The 20413-nt window shown below is 40.3% G+C and overlaps 2 protein-coding genes across 7 annotated transcripts in view; both read left to right on the forward strand.

The window, feature by feature from the left end:
• Nucleotides 1-1238: 1238 nt before the first annotated feature.
• fbxl20 (F-box and leucine-rich repeat protein 20) lies at nucleotides 1239-15574 on the forward strand. 4 transcript variants are annotated; one of them, XM_010775449.1, is made up of 16 exons: nucleotides 1239-1316; nucleotides 2039-2224; nucleotides 5530-5591; nucleotides 6387-6441; nucleotides 6586-6660; nucleotides 7381-7475; nucleotides 7595-7663; nucleotides 8447-8542; nucleotides 8885-9011; nucleotides 10372-10446; nucleotides 11020-11150; nucleotides 11942-12002; nucleotides 12165-12209; nucleotides 12302-12358; nucleotides 12461-12673; nucleotides 13394-15574. In XM_010775449.1, exons 2-16 carry the CDS (start codon nucleotides 2183-2185, stop codon nucleotides 13499-13501), a joined length of 1311 nt encoding a protein of 436 aa, XP_010773751.1. In that variant the 5' UTR covers nucleotides 1239-1316; nucleotides 2039-2182; the 3' UTR covers nucleotides 13502-15574. The 4 variants fall into 4 exon arrangements, with proteins under 4 accessions (XP_010773751.1, XP_010773750.1, XP_010773752.1 ...); XM_010775448.1 differs by lacking the exon at nucleotides 1239-1316 and adding an exon at nucleotides 1639-1740; XM_010775450.1 differs by lacking the exon at nucleotides 1239-1316 and adding an exon at nucleotides 1914-1932.
• Nucleotides 15575-17448: 1874 nt separating this feature from the next.
• LOC104949156 (SH3 and cysteine-rich domain-containing protein 2-like) overlaps nucleotides 17449-20413 on the forward strand; it is a 25315-nt gene continuing 22350 nt past the window's right edge. For 2 of the 3 annotated variants that reach the window (XM_010775451.1, XM_010775453.1), the window contains exon 1: nucleotides 19391-19905. In XM_010775451.1, the coding sequence (XP_010773753.1) occupies nucleotides 19819-19905 (87 nt within the window). In that variant the 5' untranslated portion in view covers nucleotides 19391-19818. Of the gene's footprint in view, nucleotides 17475-19390; nucleotides 19906-20413 lie in introns of those variants that run through there. The other variant, XM_010775452.1, reaches the window with a different exon arrangement.

Here is a 20413-nt window from a genome sequence, read left to right on the forward strand (position 1 = left end):
TAAGCAACGGCCAATCAGAACACTGTTGTACACAATTTTCCGCCTACTGTACACGTGATCGAGCGACAGCTGCGCAAAATGCTCAGAGATGCAACAATCTGTCCAAGAAAAAACAAACAAAGAAAGTTTTAACCATGAAATGAAGGAACATATAAAAACACTGGTAACCCAAAAGTGGGAAGCTCCCCCTGGGTCTTGCCAAAACCAAGATTTCTGTCATCTGGTTTGTTCTAATTAAAAATAGGACAATTACCCATTAAAGAACAACTGATGTGATAAGGGCAAATTTAGTAGGTCCTGTTTTACTGTCTAATTTTGTAAAAGTGAATAAAATATGAACAATTAAGGTGATCAATAAGGTGCACAACTCAGATGTACACAAGGCCTGTATTGCAAGCAGTAACAGTAAGCGTAAATAATTTGAAACTATAAAGAATAACAGTTCATTGAAAATATAAACATTCCAAACGTCAGGAAACAGATAGGTTTATTCAAATCAAACAGATTGAGGGATAAAAAATTGCAAATCCAAAACAGCTGAACAGGGCTTAAAAAGAGGCTCGAGGCACCTCAGGCCCTCAAGTCTATGCTATCAGTCTTTATTGTGGGTTTGGTACTACGGAGGCTACTTTTTATAATCCAAAATGATCATGCATTAATACAAAGTGAACCTAGTAATGTGAAGTGCCCGTTTCAATGAATAAATTGACAGTCCACTAAACGTTCTAGTTATTGTTTTACTAGTGTAATTTTAGACCCTTGGCTTAATGGTTATGGATTTGAGTGTTAAAATAACCCTTAATTTTCTTCCAGAATTCTAATGTTTATTAACATTCACTACAAATATGCTAATCATTTCTTATTATTTTCTTAAATAAAATTCAAATGTATAATCAAGGAACACCCATCTTGAGATCAATAAGTTAGCCAGATACATGTTTTGTACAATTTTGTAATGCTATTATTCAATGTGTTGAGGATAACACATTATCAACCCTCAAGGTTGCAATGTTTTTTGCTGTTATGAATGATTTCTTATGTGATTATAAGAGCGTTTTCTTAATTGTAACAATAAGTGCAATAACAACGAAAGTAGGTTCCACGTTTAAAGCACTGTTGTCAACTGTCAAGCATGTTCCTTGGTTCGAATACGCAGAATGACGAGCAGCCATCATGGATGCTGATTGGCTCCACTGTCAAACTGGGGCGTGTCCAATGAAAAACAAGGAAGTGGTGTTTTCTACAATAATAACAAAGTTACAATGAATGCAATAGAATAAATAAGAGTTAATAATATACTCTAAGTCATTGATATGGTAAGTGTGTCTTAATAGGAACAATTGTTTGCTTATGTGCTCGATATAGCACACACATGTAATTGTGATAAAAATTATGAGCGCTTTGTTGTACACTTCTATGACAGGGCCTTCTAGTGTAAACGACATTAAAAGCGCTATTTATTATTAGAGGAAGGCTGTCTGAAAGAGATCACAGACTATATGCCCAAGTAATTTAACTTGTCTTTCTTTGTCTTCAGGGGAGGCAATTTATACCGACCACCTGGGATAAAACTAAATTAATGTAACATAGCTCTGAAAACCTGTTGCCTCTAGCCAGGCATTCGTGCTACGTGGGCTGTAGAAAGGTTGACACCCCACTTTGATATTTATCTTTGCTCATATGAGCTTGTAGCCTACTGGACCCGCACTGCGAGCTTTGGTTTTAAGGAGCACCCAGCAAGTAAGTAGCCAGAGTCACCCGTGTGCATTGTGAAATAGGCCTATACATGCCTCGGTGCAATGTCTTTATATTTATTATTTTTAAAGAGATGTAGGCGTAAGACCTGCTCCATTTTAGGCTGCCAGGTCCTATTCCTTTCGGTCTTTTGTGTGGATGGATGGGAAGCTGTGTAGGGGAGAGGAGGGGGAGGAGGTGAGGGCGAAGCAAGCAGATAAGAGAAGTGGCTTATTGGCTGTCTGCTGCCTGTAGCTGATATTCTTTTCATCAAAAATAAGAGGTATTGACGTTTGTTTTACAGGCCGAAAAACAACAACGACATCGCACCCCACTGAGAGGACGGTAGCATGATAGTCGTGGAGGGGAATCGGCGGAAGACGGCCCGTGTCTGTATTTTACTTCGCCTGCACCGAATCCATTGAGTCGGTAACCACCAGTGTCCGACATGGGGAAGGAGGTAAACGGTGTTTCGCGGAGTCGGTTTGAGGTGAGCTAACCATCAACATTACCTGACAGTCACTGACACGCATTCAACGTAGCTGTTTAACAAGTTAGGATATGGGCCTACACTGAGGCTGTCGCTGTATTTATTGTAAAACTGCGCTTATGGTGAGGCTGTTGATGCAGCTTCCGCAGTCAATGTTTGGGATTAGGTCAAATGCTGTTGTTTTGTTCAAACAACATATCCTAAGCATGGCATGTTATGTCGTTCAGGACTCGTGTCGCTATTATCAGTTAGCATACCCGACTGTTAATCGATGAATGAGAGGGCTTTAAAGGACCTCAAATGTTCCACTCGTTTCGCCGTCAAAACAAAGACACTAAGCACGCCGAGGACAGCTCGCCTCCGGCAGACATCAACATATGTATTAAGAAGAAATGTGTTGGCTTCACTTTTCTAAGAAGCAGTTTTATTATGTTCTTCATATATGCCAGGGTGTGATTATTTACCGACTTTATTTGTTGGGGAGTCTGTCGAGCCGTATTGTTGTGAATGGCCGCTGCGGTTGTGGGGGCCTCGGGTAGTGACTGCTACATGAACCCCCTGTTAGCACGGACACTATCAACAAATAGGCCCAAACCACCCCGATGTAACACACCATAACCTGTTATGATAGCACCAGGGCCACATTGAAGCTACACACATATGCTACGGTGTTATGTAGCATTTACCATTGAGTAAACTTTGTGTCGCAGCCGCAAGAAGCGTAGCTGAATATGTTGGTGAAACTTGCACTCAAACGCTTTGGATCCGGCCGGTGACATTGGGCGGCGTGGCCTGTGCACTTGGTGTTGTCTAATCCCCGACTAGCGTGGGATTTGTGTGTGGTTTTATTTATTTTTAACGGTGCAACAGCTGACTACTCGGAAGATTCAGGCCGTTACCTTCTGGCCCGACAGCTGCGGTAGAGCTGCTGTGTCAAGTTAAGGGGATTTGGGGTAGGAAACCGGAAGTGCCACGAACTAGACTTCAAATTAAAATGGGTACATCTTTTAATTTTTTTTTTATTTGAGGTACCTGTTTTAAAGATTTTTCGTGGGAGAAAACACCACTCTTTTTTTCGTAGTCTCCTAGTATTGGTTTAGCGGTAAATGTGGTTTTAATTATGTATACTTTCGAGTATACATTTTACAAATCAGCTCCCTTCACTTTGCTTTAGAAAAAAAAAACATTGTCCATATACTATTTCTAATATGTATGTATCATCCTGTATTAATCCTAGTCAGTATATGTAGACATTATAAAACAGTGATGTCTCCATTGGGGCAGTAAATAATAAACATAATGTGAACAAGTTTAAAAGTCCATCAGGAATAAATTACTTCTCAATTGGTTGGGTCGGATCTCATAGGGTATCTAAGTATAACATTGAGTGTCTGTTACAAATCTTTGATAACAAAACTTAAAATTGTGTATAAGTTTATCTGAGAAACTCATGCAGTCTGTGAAATGTTTAATGGAATGATTGATCTGACATTTTACCTTTTTTAAAAGGTAAATATGTCATATATTTCTTAGTTTATTTGTCAAAGACAATGCTTATTCTTATTTGGTTGATTTTGAAAAGAAATGCAATGTATCTAGGCTTCAAAGTAGTTGAAACATATAGGATTAAAACACAATACATCCTTTTGGCTTATTTCACTTGTCCAGAGTTAGCCCAGTAGTCTAATTGTAAAAAGCCCGAAGCCTGAGACTTGAGATCAAATAGTTACAAAAGCAATTTCTAAACTCTTTGTGGGGAGAGTTTTATTTTAGCAGGCATTTCCAGAAACTTCCTCTTGCACTTTGTCTGGCTTTACTGCTCTGCAGCAGATAGTGATATGATGAATACCAGCTCTAAACAAAAGAATACAGCCCTCTGAAAAGTTGACGGGCATTAATGATCCCTAATTCTATTTCTGAAAAATAAATAGGAATTCATTTACATTAGTTTGTGTCAGAATCTCAAGCGAAAACATACAAAACGATTTTTCCAAAAGATATATTCACTTTGTGTTTTGCTTTACAATAATCTCTAGCTGGCGGTTACAGCTCACCCAGTTTTCTACCTCCTGCCAGGCCTGCTTCACTAGCTATAGCTGACCAGTGGAGAAAACATAATGCTCTGCATTCATGCAGGATCAGGTTCATTTTTTGTTAGATTACAAAAGGGGACAGTGTATGCCTGTCGACCATGCGCATCTGCTTCTTTGGAAATGGCCCTGGATTATTTGGCCACAAAGTAGCGCTGTGGAAGGCGAGCTGTCAGTCAATTTGCCCTAAATCCAAATGTGAAATGTCTGTCCTTTATACCTCGTCACAATTTCAAACGTCTGCGCTGGCAGGCAGACCCTAGACAGCTGTGATTTTGTGGAGTTTGTCTTTTTATCAGAGAGACATAGAAAGGCTATGACCCAGAGAAGGCTGGATTTCTAAAACGGCACACCTGTCAGTTTGTTTTTATGAGCTGATGAATAGAATTTGTGTAAGTCCCTCAAAATCAGAAACTATTGTGAATAAGGTTTAAGGACAGACACCTATAATAAAAAAGGCACACAGTAAATTATGTTAATACCCATGAATCAATGTATTTACACAATCCATTTTTTAATTTTTTATTTTGGGATCATGGATGCTTCATATTTGTAACTGTAAAGAATTGCGCAAATAAGAACATGCTAATTCCTTGTTGATGTAGACACAGATGTTTACCTCTTGTAAATATCATGTGCATGTTTTATTTACACACTTAAGCCCCCGCCTCTCAATTACTCTGTCCCCTGTTTAGATTTATCTTCCAAATAATCTATGGAGGAAAATGCATTTGGCCAGATGTTGCTTTATTTGCCTTCTTGCGACTCTGTGAATGACTGTCTTAGTTCTGCAAATCCAGCTTACAAATTATGGAAACCCTAGTCATCAATAACTGTGTGTGTATTTAAGTATCTGGATCTTGATACATGCTTCTGTGTACTTAGGCTTTTTCTGTGGGTCAAGGACCTGTATTTGCTGAAACAACATACAATGATTTGTGTGGAAATGCCTTCTGTTTGAAGAATGTGGACCAATTTGTTGTAGACTCTCAAACTATATATTGTAACTAATTCCAGGGTAAATCCTCAGTAAATACTGATGGAAATGTAACAGTATAAACAACACCGGAATCATGGGGAAAATATGGATGTTGCACTGATTTTGCTTCTAGAAAATGTCTCTTTGTTTTTATGCTGGGGTTGTCCTTTTGTGAGGCGATTGGATAGAGGGGGCCCTGCCTACCAGGACTAATATTATCCTCTGCAACCTTTCAGATGTTCACAAATAGTGATGAGGCGGTCATCAATAAGAAGCTGCCCAAGGAGCTGTTATTACGGTGAGTGACATTTCAAAACACTTAAATCAGAATCTCTTTAGGGCTTTTGTCAAGTGAAAATGGCATTATTGTATACTCCCCTCCCTTCCTACATTCCCAAACGGCACATCCAATCATGCACAAAAGCACAATTGGCCTTGCACTACGCTCCTTCTCAACAACCTCCAAATGTTGTGCATTTCTTTCACAAACATATACTGTTGTGTTTACATGCCCCTTAGCAAATATTTTTAACTAAACTAACCACTGAGATGCAAGTTTCCCCTCGTTCCCCACCCTACTACAGTCACATTGTAATTAAAAACAGATGCCTATAAAGCATTGAAATCAAGTTCAGGCTAAAAAATATAAATAAAATCCAAGAGCCCAAGAGCACACAGCAAATGAAGGCCATAACTCCAGCCTCGGCCTCGTCAGCCCAGCTGCCTGTGCTGTGGGCCAGGTTCATCACCCTGATTTGTGAGGCTGGCAGGCTGCAACGGGACTCACTGCATCCCTGTCTCAACACTAACACAGGTTTTGCTGCATTGAGCGAAGCTTATAGTAAGTTTCCAGCTCTATTGCTTAGAAGCAGATTGCGTGTCTTCCTCTCCAGGTCCCTCTCTTTGAATAAACACATCTCTCTTACAAACAGGGTACATACATTTTTAGTCAAAGACAATATTAGCTGTTTTACTGACACCCGTGTGTTGTGAGGGTGAGCAGAAGCAGGGTTGAGTTGGGCGGTTTACTCTAAAGAGGAAGCTTCTCGTAGCTGGAATCAGGGTCTGTAAACCGTCCCTTTCTGTCTTCCAGAATCTTCTCCTTTCTGGATGTGGTGACACTCTGTCGCTGTGCCCAGGTCTCACGGGTGAGTCTGTGTTCACCAGGTGTGTGTATCCATGTGTGGGTATGCATATGTGCGTGACTGTGTCTGTGTGTTTTAGTGTGTGTATGTGGTATGTTTGAGAACAAACTTGACCCTAAACGTCTGTTTCTTCCCCCCTGCTCTCAGTCCTGGAACGTTCTGGCCTTGGATGGCAGCAACTGGCAACGCATCGACCTCTTCGACTTTCAGAGGGACATTGAGGTGAGTAAATCTGATCTTCATTTACTTTACTCCTACCTTTAACTTCAGTCCTTGTTATTTACTCTTCCCTTCACGCTAAAAGGAGTACTCAAGCCCAACATGATCGTTGGTATACCAGTGACTCACCCTGTGTTACCTTGATTTGTGAAGAAAAACGTTTCTCACTAAAAGAGGTCGAAGAATCAAAAAACAAAGAAGTCTTTTGATGAATTGAAGTAAATGGGGTCCGTGTTTTACAAATCTTTCGCAAAACATCCTTTCACTAACACCCCCACAATCTCGAGCGTATAAACAAAGTCCTACGTACTTAGTCCTATGCTCACTACTTCCTAAACACATGTATTTTTCTAAAACCTTATTATTTGATTCTATTCTCACTACAGTACTTGTAGCACGTCTCTGCAAGCTTGACACTGTTTCTGTGGAGATAAATGAGACTTGGATATCTATTGTTTGTAAACGGATTTGGTGATATTAGTTTTGCTCTTCTTAAACGTGGCCCCCATTTATCTGAATTCAATACGTCTTTGGATTCTTTATTCAACGTGGAGTCATGCTGGAAAAAACAAGTTCTCTTTAAGAGTTCAAGGTAACACTGGGTGAGTAGTTGATTTTAAAGTAATAGTTTTTGAAGGGAATGTTTTTATTTGCTATGTTATTACTTTAAGTTGAGGTTTAGAAGCAGATACAGTCGGCTGAAATAATTGTTTTTGGTTGCAGGGCCGGGTGGTGGAGAACATCTCGAAGCGATGTGGTGGGTTCCTCAGGAAGCTGAGCCTGCGGGGGTGTCTGGGTGTGGGTGACAGCGCCCTGAGGTGAGTTTGGAGAGGACATGGCCTGACAGAAATCTTAGTTCTAGTTCAGAGTCTGGGGGGAGCGACACCAGCGAGTTCTGTGTAACTGACATCACATGAACAGTGTTTTTTCTCCGTAGGACTTTCTCGCAGAACTGCAGGAACATCGAGCTGCTTAGTCTGAACGGCTGCACCAAAATCACTGACAGGTATGCTTATGTGTCTTTTGAAAGGCTGTCTGATGAATTCTACAGATCTTCTTATGTGTATTTATTATGTGTATTAGTAAGTTCTTGCCTAGTTATTTGAAAACTATTGTGTATCTTGTTGTGTCTATATCAGGGGTCTCAAAACTTTTTTCACCGAGGGCCACATACACAAAGATATATGAAGGCTAGGCCACTCACTAGAGGTGAGGTATATTGCCTCATATGCTAAGTTATAAGTTAGCAAAATCAATCAAATGTAGGTAAATTAAGCTTGATACTTGAAAATGCTGTAAGAAACACAACAGCCTACATCACAGCTCTCCATAGGGTTTCATTTATTTTTGCAGATCATCCCTTAAAACAGAAGCTTCAGAAGCTTCAGATTGCTTATAAAAAGATTTGTTATGCAAGTAAGTGATTGGGCTTTTTATATGAACTAAGATTAGTTTGAAAATGTTTCCAACTTTAATTGATTGAATTTATTTGAAAAGTGCGCACACATGAATACTTCGATATATATACATATATATTTAATTAGTACAATATATGACAAGCACCAGTTTAATTTGTGGGCCATATTTCATTATACTATTTGAATTCGCTGAGGTTCGTTTCAAAATGGGTCGCGGGCCGCATTTGGCCCCCGGGCTGTAGTTTGGACACCCCTGGTCTATAGGTTAATTGTAAAGCACATTGTTAAACTGGTTTTGATATTAGCTATAATAAACGTTATTATTATTATTACTTCTGCTTGAAGTGGCTCATTGTCTTTCTCCTCTGCAGCACGTGTAATAGCCTCAGTAAGTTCTGTCCAAAGCTGAAGCACCTGGACCTCGCCTCCTGTACCTCAATCACCAACCTGTCACTCAAAGCTCTCAGGTGTGTACGGTCAACATTGTGTTGTACACTTCCACTGCATTTACAACATCTAAAACACCCTAATTCAACACTCGGATACAAGCTTACATCCCTCATTTATGTCCTTTGTTCAACCCACAATTGTAACAAATCAGCTTTAATGAAATACTCCCATACTTTACAATCCTAGTGTATTTAGTTTGCACAAAAGGTTTGTCAGATTTCCCTCACATTGTGTACTTTCTGTGTAAATTCTGTCCTGTATATTCTCTCCCTCTCTCATTGCTGTGTTCTTGTTTTGCGATCTTCGTCTGGTTTTGTTTCCATCTTCTTTCCTGACCTTTCCTTATTTCCTCTTGTCAGTGAGGGCTGTCCCCTGCTGGAGCAGCTCAACATCTCCTGGTGTGATCAGGTCACCAAGGACGGCATCCAGGCCCTGGTGCGCTGCTGTCCTGGGCTCAAAGGCCTTTTCCTCAAGGGATGCACACAGGTATGCCCAATTATTTCTATTCTGTTATTCCTGCCCCTATTTGTATTGGTTTTATCTGTTTTATGTCCTATATATATTAATGTTGGAGGAGCCTGGGACTTAAGTTGTTCATTGCCATACCTACACTGTAGCTACTGTGCATATGACAATAAAGCCTTGAATCTTGAATCTTAATCAAAATGTTATCGAAATCCCAATATCTGAATCACATTAAGCGCAATATTTGTCAAAATATCTGAAAGTATTTTGGTGCTGCAGAGAAGTCCTGGCCTAAAATGGTATTCTACCAACAAGATCATTTTAATATTGGTTTTTAATGTTTAATTATTGTAGGATTGTTTTCTTTTTTTCACAAATGTACTTTTTAGGAGCCCTTGATTTAGTTAAGTTCTTGATTGAGCTTTGAATTTAAACATTTTATATAAAATACATTATGAGTAACCTTAGCCGATATTGGAAAACTGTTCAGCGCAGCACTCAACGGTTTTTGTACATTTCTTCATAGCGGCCATCACTTATCTCACCAACTACCAAGTTCCTCTTATTTTCGTTCTAATACAACCAGTTGCTGCTACTGCAAACACTTCCTGTGCAATAGAGTATTTCTGAGGAACGCCATGCCAGACACTGTTTACAGCAAATGTGAACGCCTTCATATAGCACCATCCGGTTCTATTAACAGTCAACACTGCAGTGTGGAAATACAACCACATATGTATTTAGGGTTGTCACAAATAATCTATTTAAAGGACAAAACAAATCACAACAGAGGCTGTGTTGCCAGAGCCGTCGATTCAACCTAACAGTCATTTTAACGTTTGTTCAATTATATTGTGTTGAATCGAGATGTGTTTGTTTATAGAACAACTCTTTATATCAGTGACAGTAGAGTGGTTAGGTGTGATAATCCTTATATGTTGGTTTGTTAGATTTTTTTTGGTACATGTTATTGCCATTGTTGTATTTCCTTCCTTTTTAGGCAGACTGGCTTATCAATACAATGTGTTATTTAACAATCTTACCGTTTTTATTGCTGTAGTGTATATCTTTCTTGCCAGACACGTCTGCTATTTATTCAATTAGAGTTTATCTTCACTTTAAAGCTACTACTTAGATTTGTATCATACACGATATTTCCTTTTGGCCCATATGAATGTGAAATCATGTCTTTGCTGTAAAAGAGGGCAATGCTAGTTCCCTGAATAGACAATGTTGGATGATGATGATGATGATGATGATGATGATGATACATTTACCAAATAATAATAGTACTAAATGTATTATCAAAGTACCAAACATTAATGAATGTTCGCCCTCTGTCTTTCTCTGCATTCCCCCCCTCCCCCCCCCCCCCCCCCAGTTAGAGGACGAGGCTCTGAAGCACATCGGGGCTCACTGTCCGGAGCTGGTCACACTAAACCTGCAGACATGTTCAGTAAGTACAGACAACAAGGCGAGAAGATGAAGGTGGAGAACGTCCTTTTTTTTTGCAATTTCACTGACATTTTTCAAATTGAATGCTCGTCTGTTAAATTATTAACCAAGTACACAATGTGCCTTTCAACTCCAATCTCATTGTGGACTTCCAGCTGTTACAGCCTATAATCCACACAACGAGTATATATTTCTCTGGCGGTGCCCATCTTCAAAACCCCCCTCCTTCAGCACCTCCTGAATGCTCTTCATCTCTCCATCTTCTCCTCATCTCACACCTTAGGATCTCATCATCTCCTCTTGTCCCAGATGTTCCTTCTCTTCCCTTTCCCTTGCCTAGCTTTTTCTCACCTATCTATCCTCGGCCTGATCTCCAAAGAGTTTTCTTGAGCTATGCTTGAAACTAAAAATGCAAGGAAAAAGAAATTGCTCTCATTTGCTGAGTGTGGAGATGGTATTCATGAATAAATATGTTATATTACAAATAGCTACTTTTATGAACAGGAAAAGTTTTCTCATCTACCCTTTAGATTTAAGTGTCTCACAAACACCACTCTTGTTTTTCTGTGAGCAGCAGATCACAGATGAGGGCCTCATCACAATCTGCAGGGGCAGTCACCGCCTGCAGTCTCTGTGTGTGTCGGGCTGCGCCAACATCACAGACGCCATCCTGCACGCCCTGGGACAGAACTGCCCTCGCCTCAGGTCAATTCAAACACATACACACTGTTCCTCATACTGAGGCACGCACCACTTCCTAGACACTGCACATGTGGATTATTTCTTTACATTTATTCTGAAAATCAGATTATTTTATTGAGTCATTATTGTCTTTACGCTGTAACGCAGTTTTACTTGAGGACTATATATTAAATTAAAGTATTCTGATTGAAACTCTAGATCCTTGAAAACTGATAGCTTTCTTTGACTTGTCTGAAATGTTGGAAAAAAATCCACTTAATTTTGTTATTCTCTCTTGCATTTTTGATTCGTGCTAACAAGTTTTTAACACTTAATATATGATTGAATTGCTTTCAGGGAAGGATGTTTTTGTCATTGTCGAATATTTGTAATAAAAACTCTTAACAAGAAGGGAATTCACTAATTACACGCAGACCTCATTGAAGGCTGTCTAAATAAGTGACAAATAATGTGTGTATCTGCTCTGTGATTTCAATCAGCTGCAAATTGATGTGTTTTTCTTTCTTGGCCCATGCTACACTGTTTAACCAAGTTTCATGAAAAATCTGGCCAGTTTTTTCTGCAATCCTTCTGACAAACAGGCAATTATGATCAATGACCTCCTTTGCAGAGGTCATTGATAATCCTGCCATAAAATTGAAGCATGGAGAATAAGAATCTGATGGCTAAGAATACAAACATTGGCCTTTCTGCAGTAAAGCTATCTCAAGCGATACTACAGTAGATCCTGATAGATTACCAGACTGTAAGTAGTGCTATTGAATAACTCTCTGCTCCTCTTTTTCTCATTTCAGAATACTAGAAGTGGCTCGCTGCTCTCAGCTTACAGACGTGGGCTTCACTACATTAGCAAGGGTGAGTGTGCCATCTTGGTTACATGCAAAGACTTAATGAACACACATTTGAAGATGATGTCTCATTTGCTTTCATTCCAAAATCATCTTGAAAACAAAATATTTCCACATTCCCAACGCTATATCAGACATTCCCCTCTGTTTGTCACTTTCTCTGCTGCAGAATTGTCATGAGCTTGAGAAAATGGATTTAGAAGAATGTGTGCAGGTAAGTAAACAAACCCAGCAACACAAATACGTTTCCCGCCGCTGTTGCACGAAGACTGCAGCTGTGACATTTGTCTTTTTCTGTCTCCTCAGATCACGGATGGAACACTCATCCAGCTGTCTATCCACTGTCCTCGTTTGCAAGTCCTGGTGAGTGTCATTAGCTACTCCTGTAGCATTTACCCAAACCCCAGCACATCTTGTTCTGGCAGACAGCTGAGTAATGAAGCTCCTTTGTTGGTCCTCCTGTAGAGCCTGTCTCACTGCGAGCTGATCACGGATGACGGCATCAGACACCTGGGCGGCGGCCCCTGCGCTCACGACCGCTTGGAGGTGATCGAGCTGGACAACTGCCCCCTCATCACAGACGCCTCGCTGGAGCACCTGAAGAGCTGCCACAGTCTGGACCGCATCGAGCTCTACGACTGCCAGCAGATCACCCGCGCAGGCATCAAGAGACTAAGGGTGAGTTGTGTGGACTGACATTAGTGAGAAAGCGCTGATTCATATCTAGAATGTACTGTAAGCGCCACATTTGTGAACCTCAATTTTGGTGCAAGGTTGTTTTCATTGACCAGTGATCGTATGTTTTAATTGCCTTTTTTTAAGGTAATGATGTTGTAACCCTAACTGCCCATTGGTTGTGAGTTCAGGCTCAAATATCCAGGCTAGTTTTGGACTATGGAAGGTTATTAATTGAAGTAAAGAAGTCCTTTACCAAAACAGCTTATCACCTCTCAACCTTATAACCTGTGTAAGCTCCGTGCTGCAACACATAATGTATTCAAAATGTGTTGTGTTTTAAAGGAAACTCAATAAGGCAACTTATTAATGAAAGTGTGTTGAAAGTACAAACTATTTAGAGGAATATATTTATAGTCAGTTGGGTGTGGAGCAACTAACTTCCTGGGTAGTAGTAGTGATTTAAATGATGCATGAAATTCAAGATGGCCTATAATTTCAGCTTCAAAACAAAGATTGATTTTTATGAAGACATATCTGTTTCCATCAGTCTGGTAAGGGAAGCAACAGAGTTTTAGATGTCAAAGATTCATTCCACTTTATCCAAATTAAACTCAGTCGGCTCTCCACCCAAACAGTGATGAATCAAGTGAGTGGAATGTTTGTATTTCAAGTATTTGTACAATCTATTAAGACATTTTTCATTATTTTCTCTCTCTCTAGACCCATCTGCCTAACATCAAAGTGCATGCGTACTTTGCCCCCGTCACTCCGCCCCCCTCCGTCGGGGGCAGCCGTCAGAGGTTTTGCCGCTGTTGCGTCCTGCTATGATGTAAAGACAACATCCCCCCCCCCTTCCCATTCCCTCGAACACGCTCCCCGCAGCTCGTCACTTGACCCCTGACCTGCTGTCCTCCTCCTGGCACCCCGTCAGAGTACGTGCTGGTGTGCCCCCCCCGCCCCACCACCCTTTTGAGCTGCAGAGAGAGGGAGAGAGCCGAAACACTCTACAAGATCTTGGGTAACTTTCCCCCAAAAAACATTCCCCAATCTCTCCTCAAACACAAATACAGGTCATGCACAGCTGACTCTCCGATGTGCACACACACATTTAAACACACAGATTTACTCTTCGAAGAATGTCACAACATTCCTGGTCTGTGATCAGTGGACAAACCACTATTACAAAGAGGGTTATATCAAATACAATGCGGTCCCTACTGTTCAAGGGTTTTAACTCTCAATCATATAAAGTAAATAATAATATTCAAATCCAAAAACCGTCGTTCTGTATTTGAGAAGAGTGATACTACTTATTTAGCACTTTGAGACAGATTACAGTCATAGCCTTTAAACAGAAAATTGAAAAAGCTCTCTTAACCTCTCACAAATCCTTCCCTCAGTGTTAACAGCTACCTCTAGACGGGAACTGCACTTGAGTAGATCCCGTGTTAGCTTTGTTCTGCAGTTTATGTCGAAAAGAGCAGCGATGCAGCTAGTAAACTGCCGACACCTCCAACACACACATAGAAAGCAGCAGAAAGCCTATTTTTGTGATTTAAAAAAAAGACTTGCAGCTATTTGCACTTACAGTAAAGCAAGGATGAGACACTTTAAAAAGATGACCATCTCAGACTGTCATTCTACTAACAACACACACAACTACAAATCTCCATGCAAACACTGAGCTTGCTACACCCGTACCCTCGCCTCTCTCTGTCTCTCTGTTACAATCAGATGCTTCAATATACTGAAGAGGAAAAAAGACAAAGTTTAATATTTTTCTAAAAATGGACCCCAATTAAGACTCACAAGTTGGGTCTCGAAAAGATGCCAAATGTTGCATGTAACACCTCTAGTTTTTTAAAATCGAATTGTAAATATATTTGGACTGCGGAGTCCGAGAGTCAAAGCCAGCTAAACGACAGATGATGTTATGAGGTCAGGGCAGAGGTTTCTGTCAGTGGGTCTTTCCGAGGGAACTATGGCGACGCTCACACATGCTGGGTAAAGTGTCTTCGAGATATGTGCTGGCGCTTAATGGACCATCAAAATGAGCCGTCACTTAATCTGGAGTTTGACAGAAGAACTGACTGTGACTGGACTCTGAAAGATTCTGTCAACAGCAGAAACAGACGCTCTTTTGACTGGAGAAAAAAAAAAGTCTGACATTCATGTTGTCAGACGAGAAGAATGGAAAGAAAAGGCCAACTGAAAACAATCCAAGTACGTTTATTTTCAGTAAGTTTGATTTCATTTAGTTGATCTTGTTTTTGCATTGGTGACGATTCTGATGACGAGGAAGTGGTGTGCAGCGGTGACGGGATGCATCGGGGACTTTTCGCCTCCCATGAGGACTTGCAGCGTGTGACACCCTGCCAGCTGTGACGCTGCCCGATGTATAGACCAGATCAGTCACTGAAGGAGGAAGTCAACTGAATCTTGAGCGCACAATTCTGGCCTACTGACAGATATGATAGAATGATTTTTGTCTCATCGGAGGGCGATAATGGACTTCGGAGCCACGCCCTATGAAGTATTGAAGCCTTTTTCTTATGGATTATCTTCTCCTGCACTTGCACCTGCTTTATTCTGTCTCATTTTCTTCCAATTTTCTTTTTATAAATGTGTCTTTTACTGCTTTTCTTTCTGATTTCCTCCACCTTTTTTTTTCTCTTCTTTCGCAGTTCTGTTTTGGTGTGGTTTGGATTGCGCCTGCTTTGTGTTTGAAGTCATGAGTTCAGTGTCTCCAAGTTGAGTTTGAGCCCTCTTCCAGTCCTCAGTTTTGATCTGATGGTGTTTGTGTTTTTATTCAGAGTTTATTGTTACTAAATGTCCAGAGTGTAGCCTTTGTCTAGGGGAAGTGTTGGAGCCAGTGCAATTGTAATAAATGTTCAAATCTGAGTTGGATTTTTTTTAAATGTGAGTTGAGAAGGGGTTCACAATGACATATATGTATGATGTAGGTTCTTCTTATTGTATGTTTCCATCAAGGGGAAGTCGTCAGGATGGCTTTTCAGGCATAGTTTGCCACATTAGCAGATTCAGATTTTTCTCCCATATGCACGCTGACCTTCATTTTATGCCTTGCCCTCTCAAAATGCACCCTGCCCAAAAACTAAATCTATAATGACTGTTCTATTCACTTTGAGATCTGGCGGCTTCAGCAGGCGGAATAATACAAACCGCGATGATTCAGTGTAATCCAGTCTAATCTGTTTTGTTTGAATGGGGGTTTACGGGAGATTAGGGAACAATTTAGAGTCAAGATGGCGGATATATGTAATGTATTCTGTCACTTGCCTTTGGGGTTAAGGAGGTTAACTGGAGGAAAAAGGAGAGGTTCGCAGGATTACAGACTGTGAGCCTGGTTGTTAAAACCCTTAGCGTGCACTGTTTGTTGCAGTGCTCCTTACACTGGTGCTCAAACAAGTCCGACACATTGAAGGGATTACAGGTCATCTTTGACCTGCTCCGGATGGTTTTATATGAACAAAAGAAATGTTATATCAGTCTTTTCATGGTACAGTATACACTACAGGCTCTACAAAGCAAACTTATTTTTCCTCACAGTATCAAACACCGCTTCGTCCTTCTGTCAGACCTTCCACCTGTTCATTCGGAGGTTGAGATTCTGTGCTCTGGATGTGTTTGGGACATAAAACAAACACTGGAGTGAGGACAGAGGACAAGAGATGAATCCAAGGTGTGTGTTCATCCGAAATTGACACCTGAGAAAATTCAAAAACAATTTTGACAATGACTGTAGCTCATATAATTACTGTAAATCTTTTCCTTTTTTTTCTTTCTTTTTTTATTAACCGATATAAATGAATATGTACGTATGAATAAATAAATAAATATATACCTATATTATTAAGACGTCTGGATTTCTCTCTGGTGTTGAACTTGTTCTCAATTCACAGCTAACGGTCGTTTCTGGTTGTCTGACAGCAGATGGCAGCAATGACTCAGTTGTAATGCTCACTCCATCACTGCAGGTCTGATCTCAGGCCAGCTGGAGGCAGGGTTCAGGGTCTGTCAGCTTATTTAATTAGTCCAATTGATTTTCTTTAGTCAGGGTTAAAGTGAGTTAAACCTCCAGTTCCCAAACTGCTATACATGGTTTATTTGAAATAAAATGATCGAGGTGAATAGTTTGTTAATATACATATTCTTGTGAACTTTAACCTTCAAATTCTTTATAAAAACATGTACACTGTAAACGTTTTTATTTCTATTCAACAAAACCACAACTGCAATGTTTGTTAAATAAGGGTTTATGTGTTGATTGCTGTTACAATTTCTTTCTTCTTGCCACAGCAGGGTACATTTGATATTGAGGACCAAATAAGCCACATCAGAACACACAAGTGGACATGCTTTACTTTTCCTTTCAGTTATAAAGATGAAAATATATTGTAGGATTAGAACTTGCACTTGGGTAATAGAAGATTTTTTGTCTAGTCCATTTAAAACAATAGTCAAGCGTCCATATGAACATTTAGTCAATTCTGTGTTTGCTTACGTACACATTTCTGAGGTGAAATCACAGATGAACAATCACGATCAATTTGTTCCAGTGGAAAAAGCAGCAGCTCCGGCCCTGTTACTGCACCATGACGACTGCTGTCATGGCTGGGAGTTGTCTTCCGCCGCATGGGACTCATTTTCTTCGTCTCATCCTCCTTTAGTTTCCCTTGTCTCCAAATCACTGAGTGTGCAATGTGTTTCCACTGTCGTCTTAATGTTCATTTTTACCAGCCTTGTTCCGGCACCTGGGGGATCACATGGCGGATGAAAGGTAGGAGACATTTGAATGTGTTTCCTACAGCATTTCACTTTTCTGTGTTTTCTTCTTTAATCGCTGGCAGATCACTACACAATGCCCCACCAAGACATTGTGTCTCGGTTTATTTTTGACGGCGAAGCCACTGCTAGAAAACTTTCGACTTGGCTTTTTGTTTTGTTTCTTCACAAAGTGTTCCCTTCAGCAGTCACTCTGCTATCTGCTCTGCCCTTGCTGTGAAGCAATAATCAACGTGATAACAGAGGCTCCTTCCCTTTGTCTTCCTCCTGTCTCTTTTCTCCAACACACCCACACACAAGCACTTTCTGACAGTTTGGAGAGAACTTTGATGTCAGACTTAGATACAAAAATATACACTCTAATCCCATTTCTTTGCAGTATTTGCTTTGACCTTTAAAATGCTCCTATCAGATCAACTATCCCTGTCCTCATACCTTAGCGGTGTTAATGCCAAAATCAGCAGCTGTGACTGCACCCTATTGCTTCATTCTCTTTCATGTGATGACTTCTAAAGGGGCAATCAATGGAAAAGCCCCCCTGAAGGGTGGTGAAAACAGGTAGGCAATGTGATTGAATTTGACATTTGAGGCGGCAATCATTGAGCCTTGTTGTAGCTGCTTTAAATATATAATGTAAAGAAAATATAGCCTAGCCTTAACTCTGCATTACAGCTTCAGTATTCAGTGCCTCCGAGGGCAGGTGGGAAATGACACGGAATACATTTAAACAGTCAGTGTTTATTTTCCCACCCAAAAAACAAACTGAAAGTAGCTCATCCCACATGGGTCATGGGTCTGCTATAGGAAATAATGACCATGGTGACTCACAGCTTCGTACAGCCTGCAGAAAGTCCTGTATCAATGTCCTCCACCCTCTTCTGTCACTACTTCAGCATTCTTCTGACATTGATTCATAATAATGACATATTTTATGTTGTTTTTATATGGTGTCACTAGAAGCCTCTCTTCGACAAATCAAGTTTAAGTTTCTGTTTTATTGGTCTCAAGTTGGTTAGCAGAGGTCTATGGAGGCTGTGGTGTAGTGGGTTGTTCGTATAGATGTTCGGATCAGGGAGTCACAGGTTCAAACCCCACTGCAGTCAGCATGTCGTTTATGTCCCTGGGCAAGACACTTCTCCCCAAATTGCTCCTGTGGGGATTGTCCGCAGGATTGAGTATTGAAGTCGCTTTGGATAAAAGCGTCTAACAAGTAACATGTCATGTAATGTCAACATGACAAGTACAATGAAATGAGTCACATAATCAGAGAACTACTCTTCTTTATATTATCATATGTAAATCTGTATCACAGAGATTTTCCAGAAGGGACAAAGCACCACTTTAAATATTATAGATGTGCTCATAGGTTTCTTGGACAAAGTTATTCAGCATAAAAAAAAAGTAGTCGTCTAAGACAAAAACAACCAATTAGTCGACTAAAATGGAGCATTCTAATCTCTAGTATTGCATCATGTTGTGTCTGTGTGCTTGCTTTGCAGTGTTCTGAAACCCATTTAACCCTATGTATTCTATATAATAGCTTTTTAACAAAAGGCAAATTGTATCATATTTAGTCTGTTGGAATTAGTTGCAATTACAGTTGTAAGTATTTAGATTTTCACCAATTAGGATAAGCTACAAAAAAGAAAGACATCCTTTTGTTATAAAAGACTAATTTCCTCAAAGAGAAAAACAGCTCTTGCTTACCATTTGAAAGGTAGTCTATATTTGGGCTTAAAATAAGCATCCGCCCACGACAGTGAATCCTGATTATGTCTAAATCAATCCTGGTAGAGTTGTAAAAATTGGACCAATCATGCGCCCCAGACGCACGAGAGGGCGTGCCTCAGGTTGCGCTTAAATTTAAGTCTGTGCAGTGGTGAAGGACACAGTTCGCTTTGGATAAATAGCCAGCGCCTTCCAGATCACAAGCTTTGTTTGGATGTAATCATACTAAGATATTTTTTCCACATCGACGTTTTTCTGCTTTCAATCTTTTTTTTTTGGGAAACTGTATGACGGAACTGTGTCACATTTTAGTTTCCAAGGCGCCATACGGGATCCTGAATGCTTGTCCTTGCATGGCAGGAGTGAAATATAAACAGCTGGTGTGTGTTTATGTTTAGAAAGTGTTTAATCAACCTGCAGTCGGTTTGTGCAGAGTTAATGGCCATAAGGCGTCCACCTCGCAGCGCGCACACATTCCTGTGATGTGGATCTGTTACACTTTTCCAAGCTTTTATATGGCTAAAGCTCGATATTTCTTATCGACTGGAGACAGTTTGAAGAGTTTTTTTTAATTGTGTGTGTCCTCAACGACTCTTTACTTTACGGTGTCAATGATGACTGAGAACAATGAGATGGATAGCGACACTCAGCTCCAGCGCTCCCCAAGCACCATGTCCATTCAACCGATGTCATCCAAGGCAAGTTGAGCTTTGCTCCCTAAATTAAATACACTGTAATTTCCTACAGTTACAGATCTCTGTAACGACCTGAATAAAAGGCGATCAACTTTGCACAGCAGCTTCCTTCACAAACCGAAACAAAAATATTATTTTGTCCGAATAAAGGGGAGAGATTATTTTTAATGGTATTTGTGTTGTTTTGCTTATTATTAATTGTTGCTAATGCCTTCCTCATTAGTCCACTGATTTATGTAATATTGATTTCAATCCCTCACAATTGCAGTTGTATTGTCATGACTGCGTCACTAGGTGTAACTTCACGCGTAAGGTGTGATGTCACTCTGTCTGCCCCTTTCTCTCTGCCGCTCCAAATTTACATCCTGCTCTCACACACACACACACACACACACACACACACACACACACACACACACACACACACACACACACACACACACACTATACGTTACTTAACTTACGTTAATTAAGTTAGTTAGTCGTACTTAACGTTAACGTTAAGTTTAAC

The sequence above is a fragment of the Notothenia coriiceps genome, unplaced genomic scaffold, assembly GCF_000735185.1.
Source record: "Notothenia coriiceps isolate Sejong01 unplaced genomic scaffold, NC01 NC01_scaffold00015781, whole genome shotgun sequence".
Classification (NCBI taxonomy): domain Eukaryota; kingdom Metazoa; phylum Chordata; class Actinopteri; order Perciformes; family Nototheniidae; genus Notothenia; species Notothenia coriiceps.

What these genes read in the sequence shown, in the direction of transcription:
- fbxl20 (XM_010775449.1), top strand. Translation starts at nt 2,183, where the DNA reads ATGGGGAAGGAGGTAAACGGTGTTTCGCGGAGTCGGTTTGAG. An exon ending in TAAACCTGCAGACATGTTCA is followed by an intron (nt 10,447 to 11,019) that starts GTAAGTACAGAC and finishes TTCTGTGAGCAG; the next exon opens with CAGATCACAGATGAGGGCCT. An exon ending in CAGGCATCAAGAGACTAAGG is followed by an intron (nt 12,674 to 13,393) that starts GTGAGTTGTGTG and finishes CTCTCTCTCTAG; the next exon opens with ACCCATCTGCCTAACATCAA.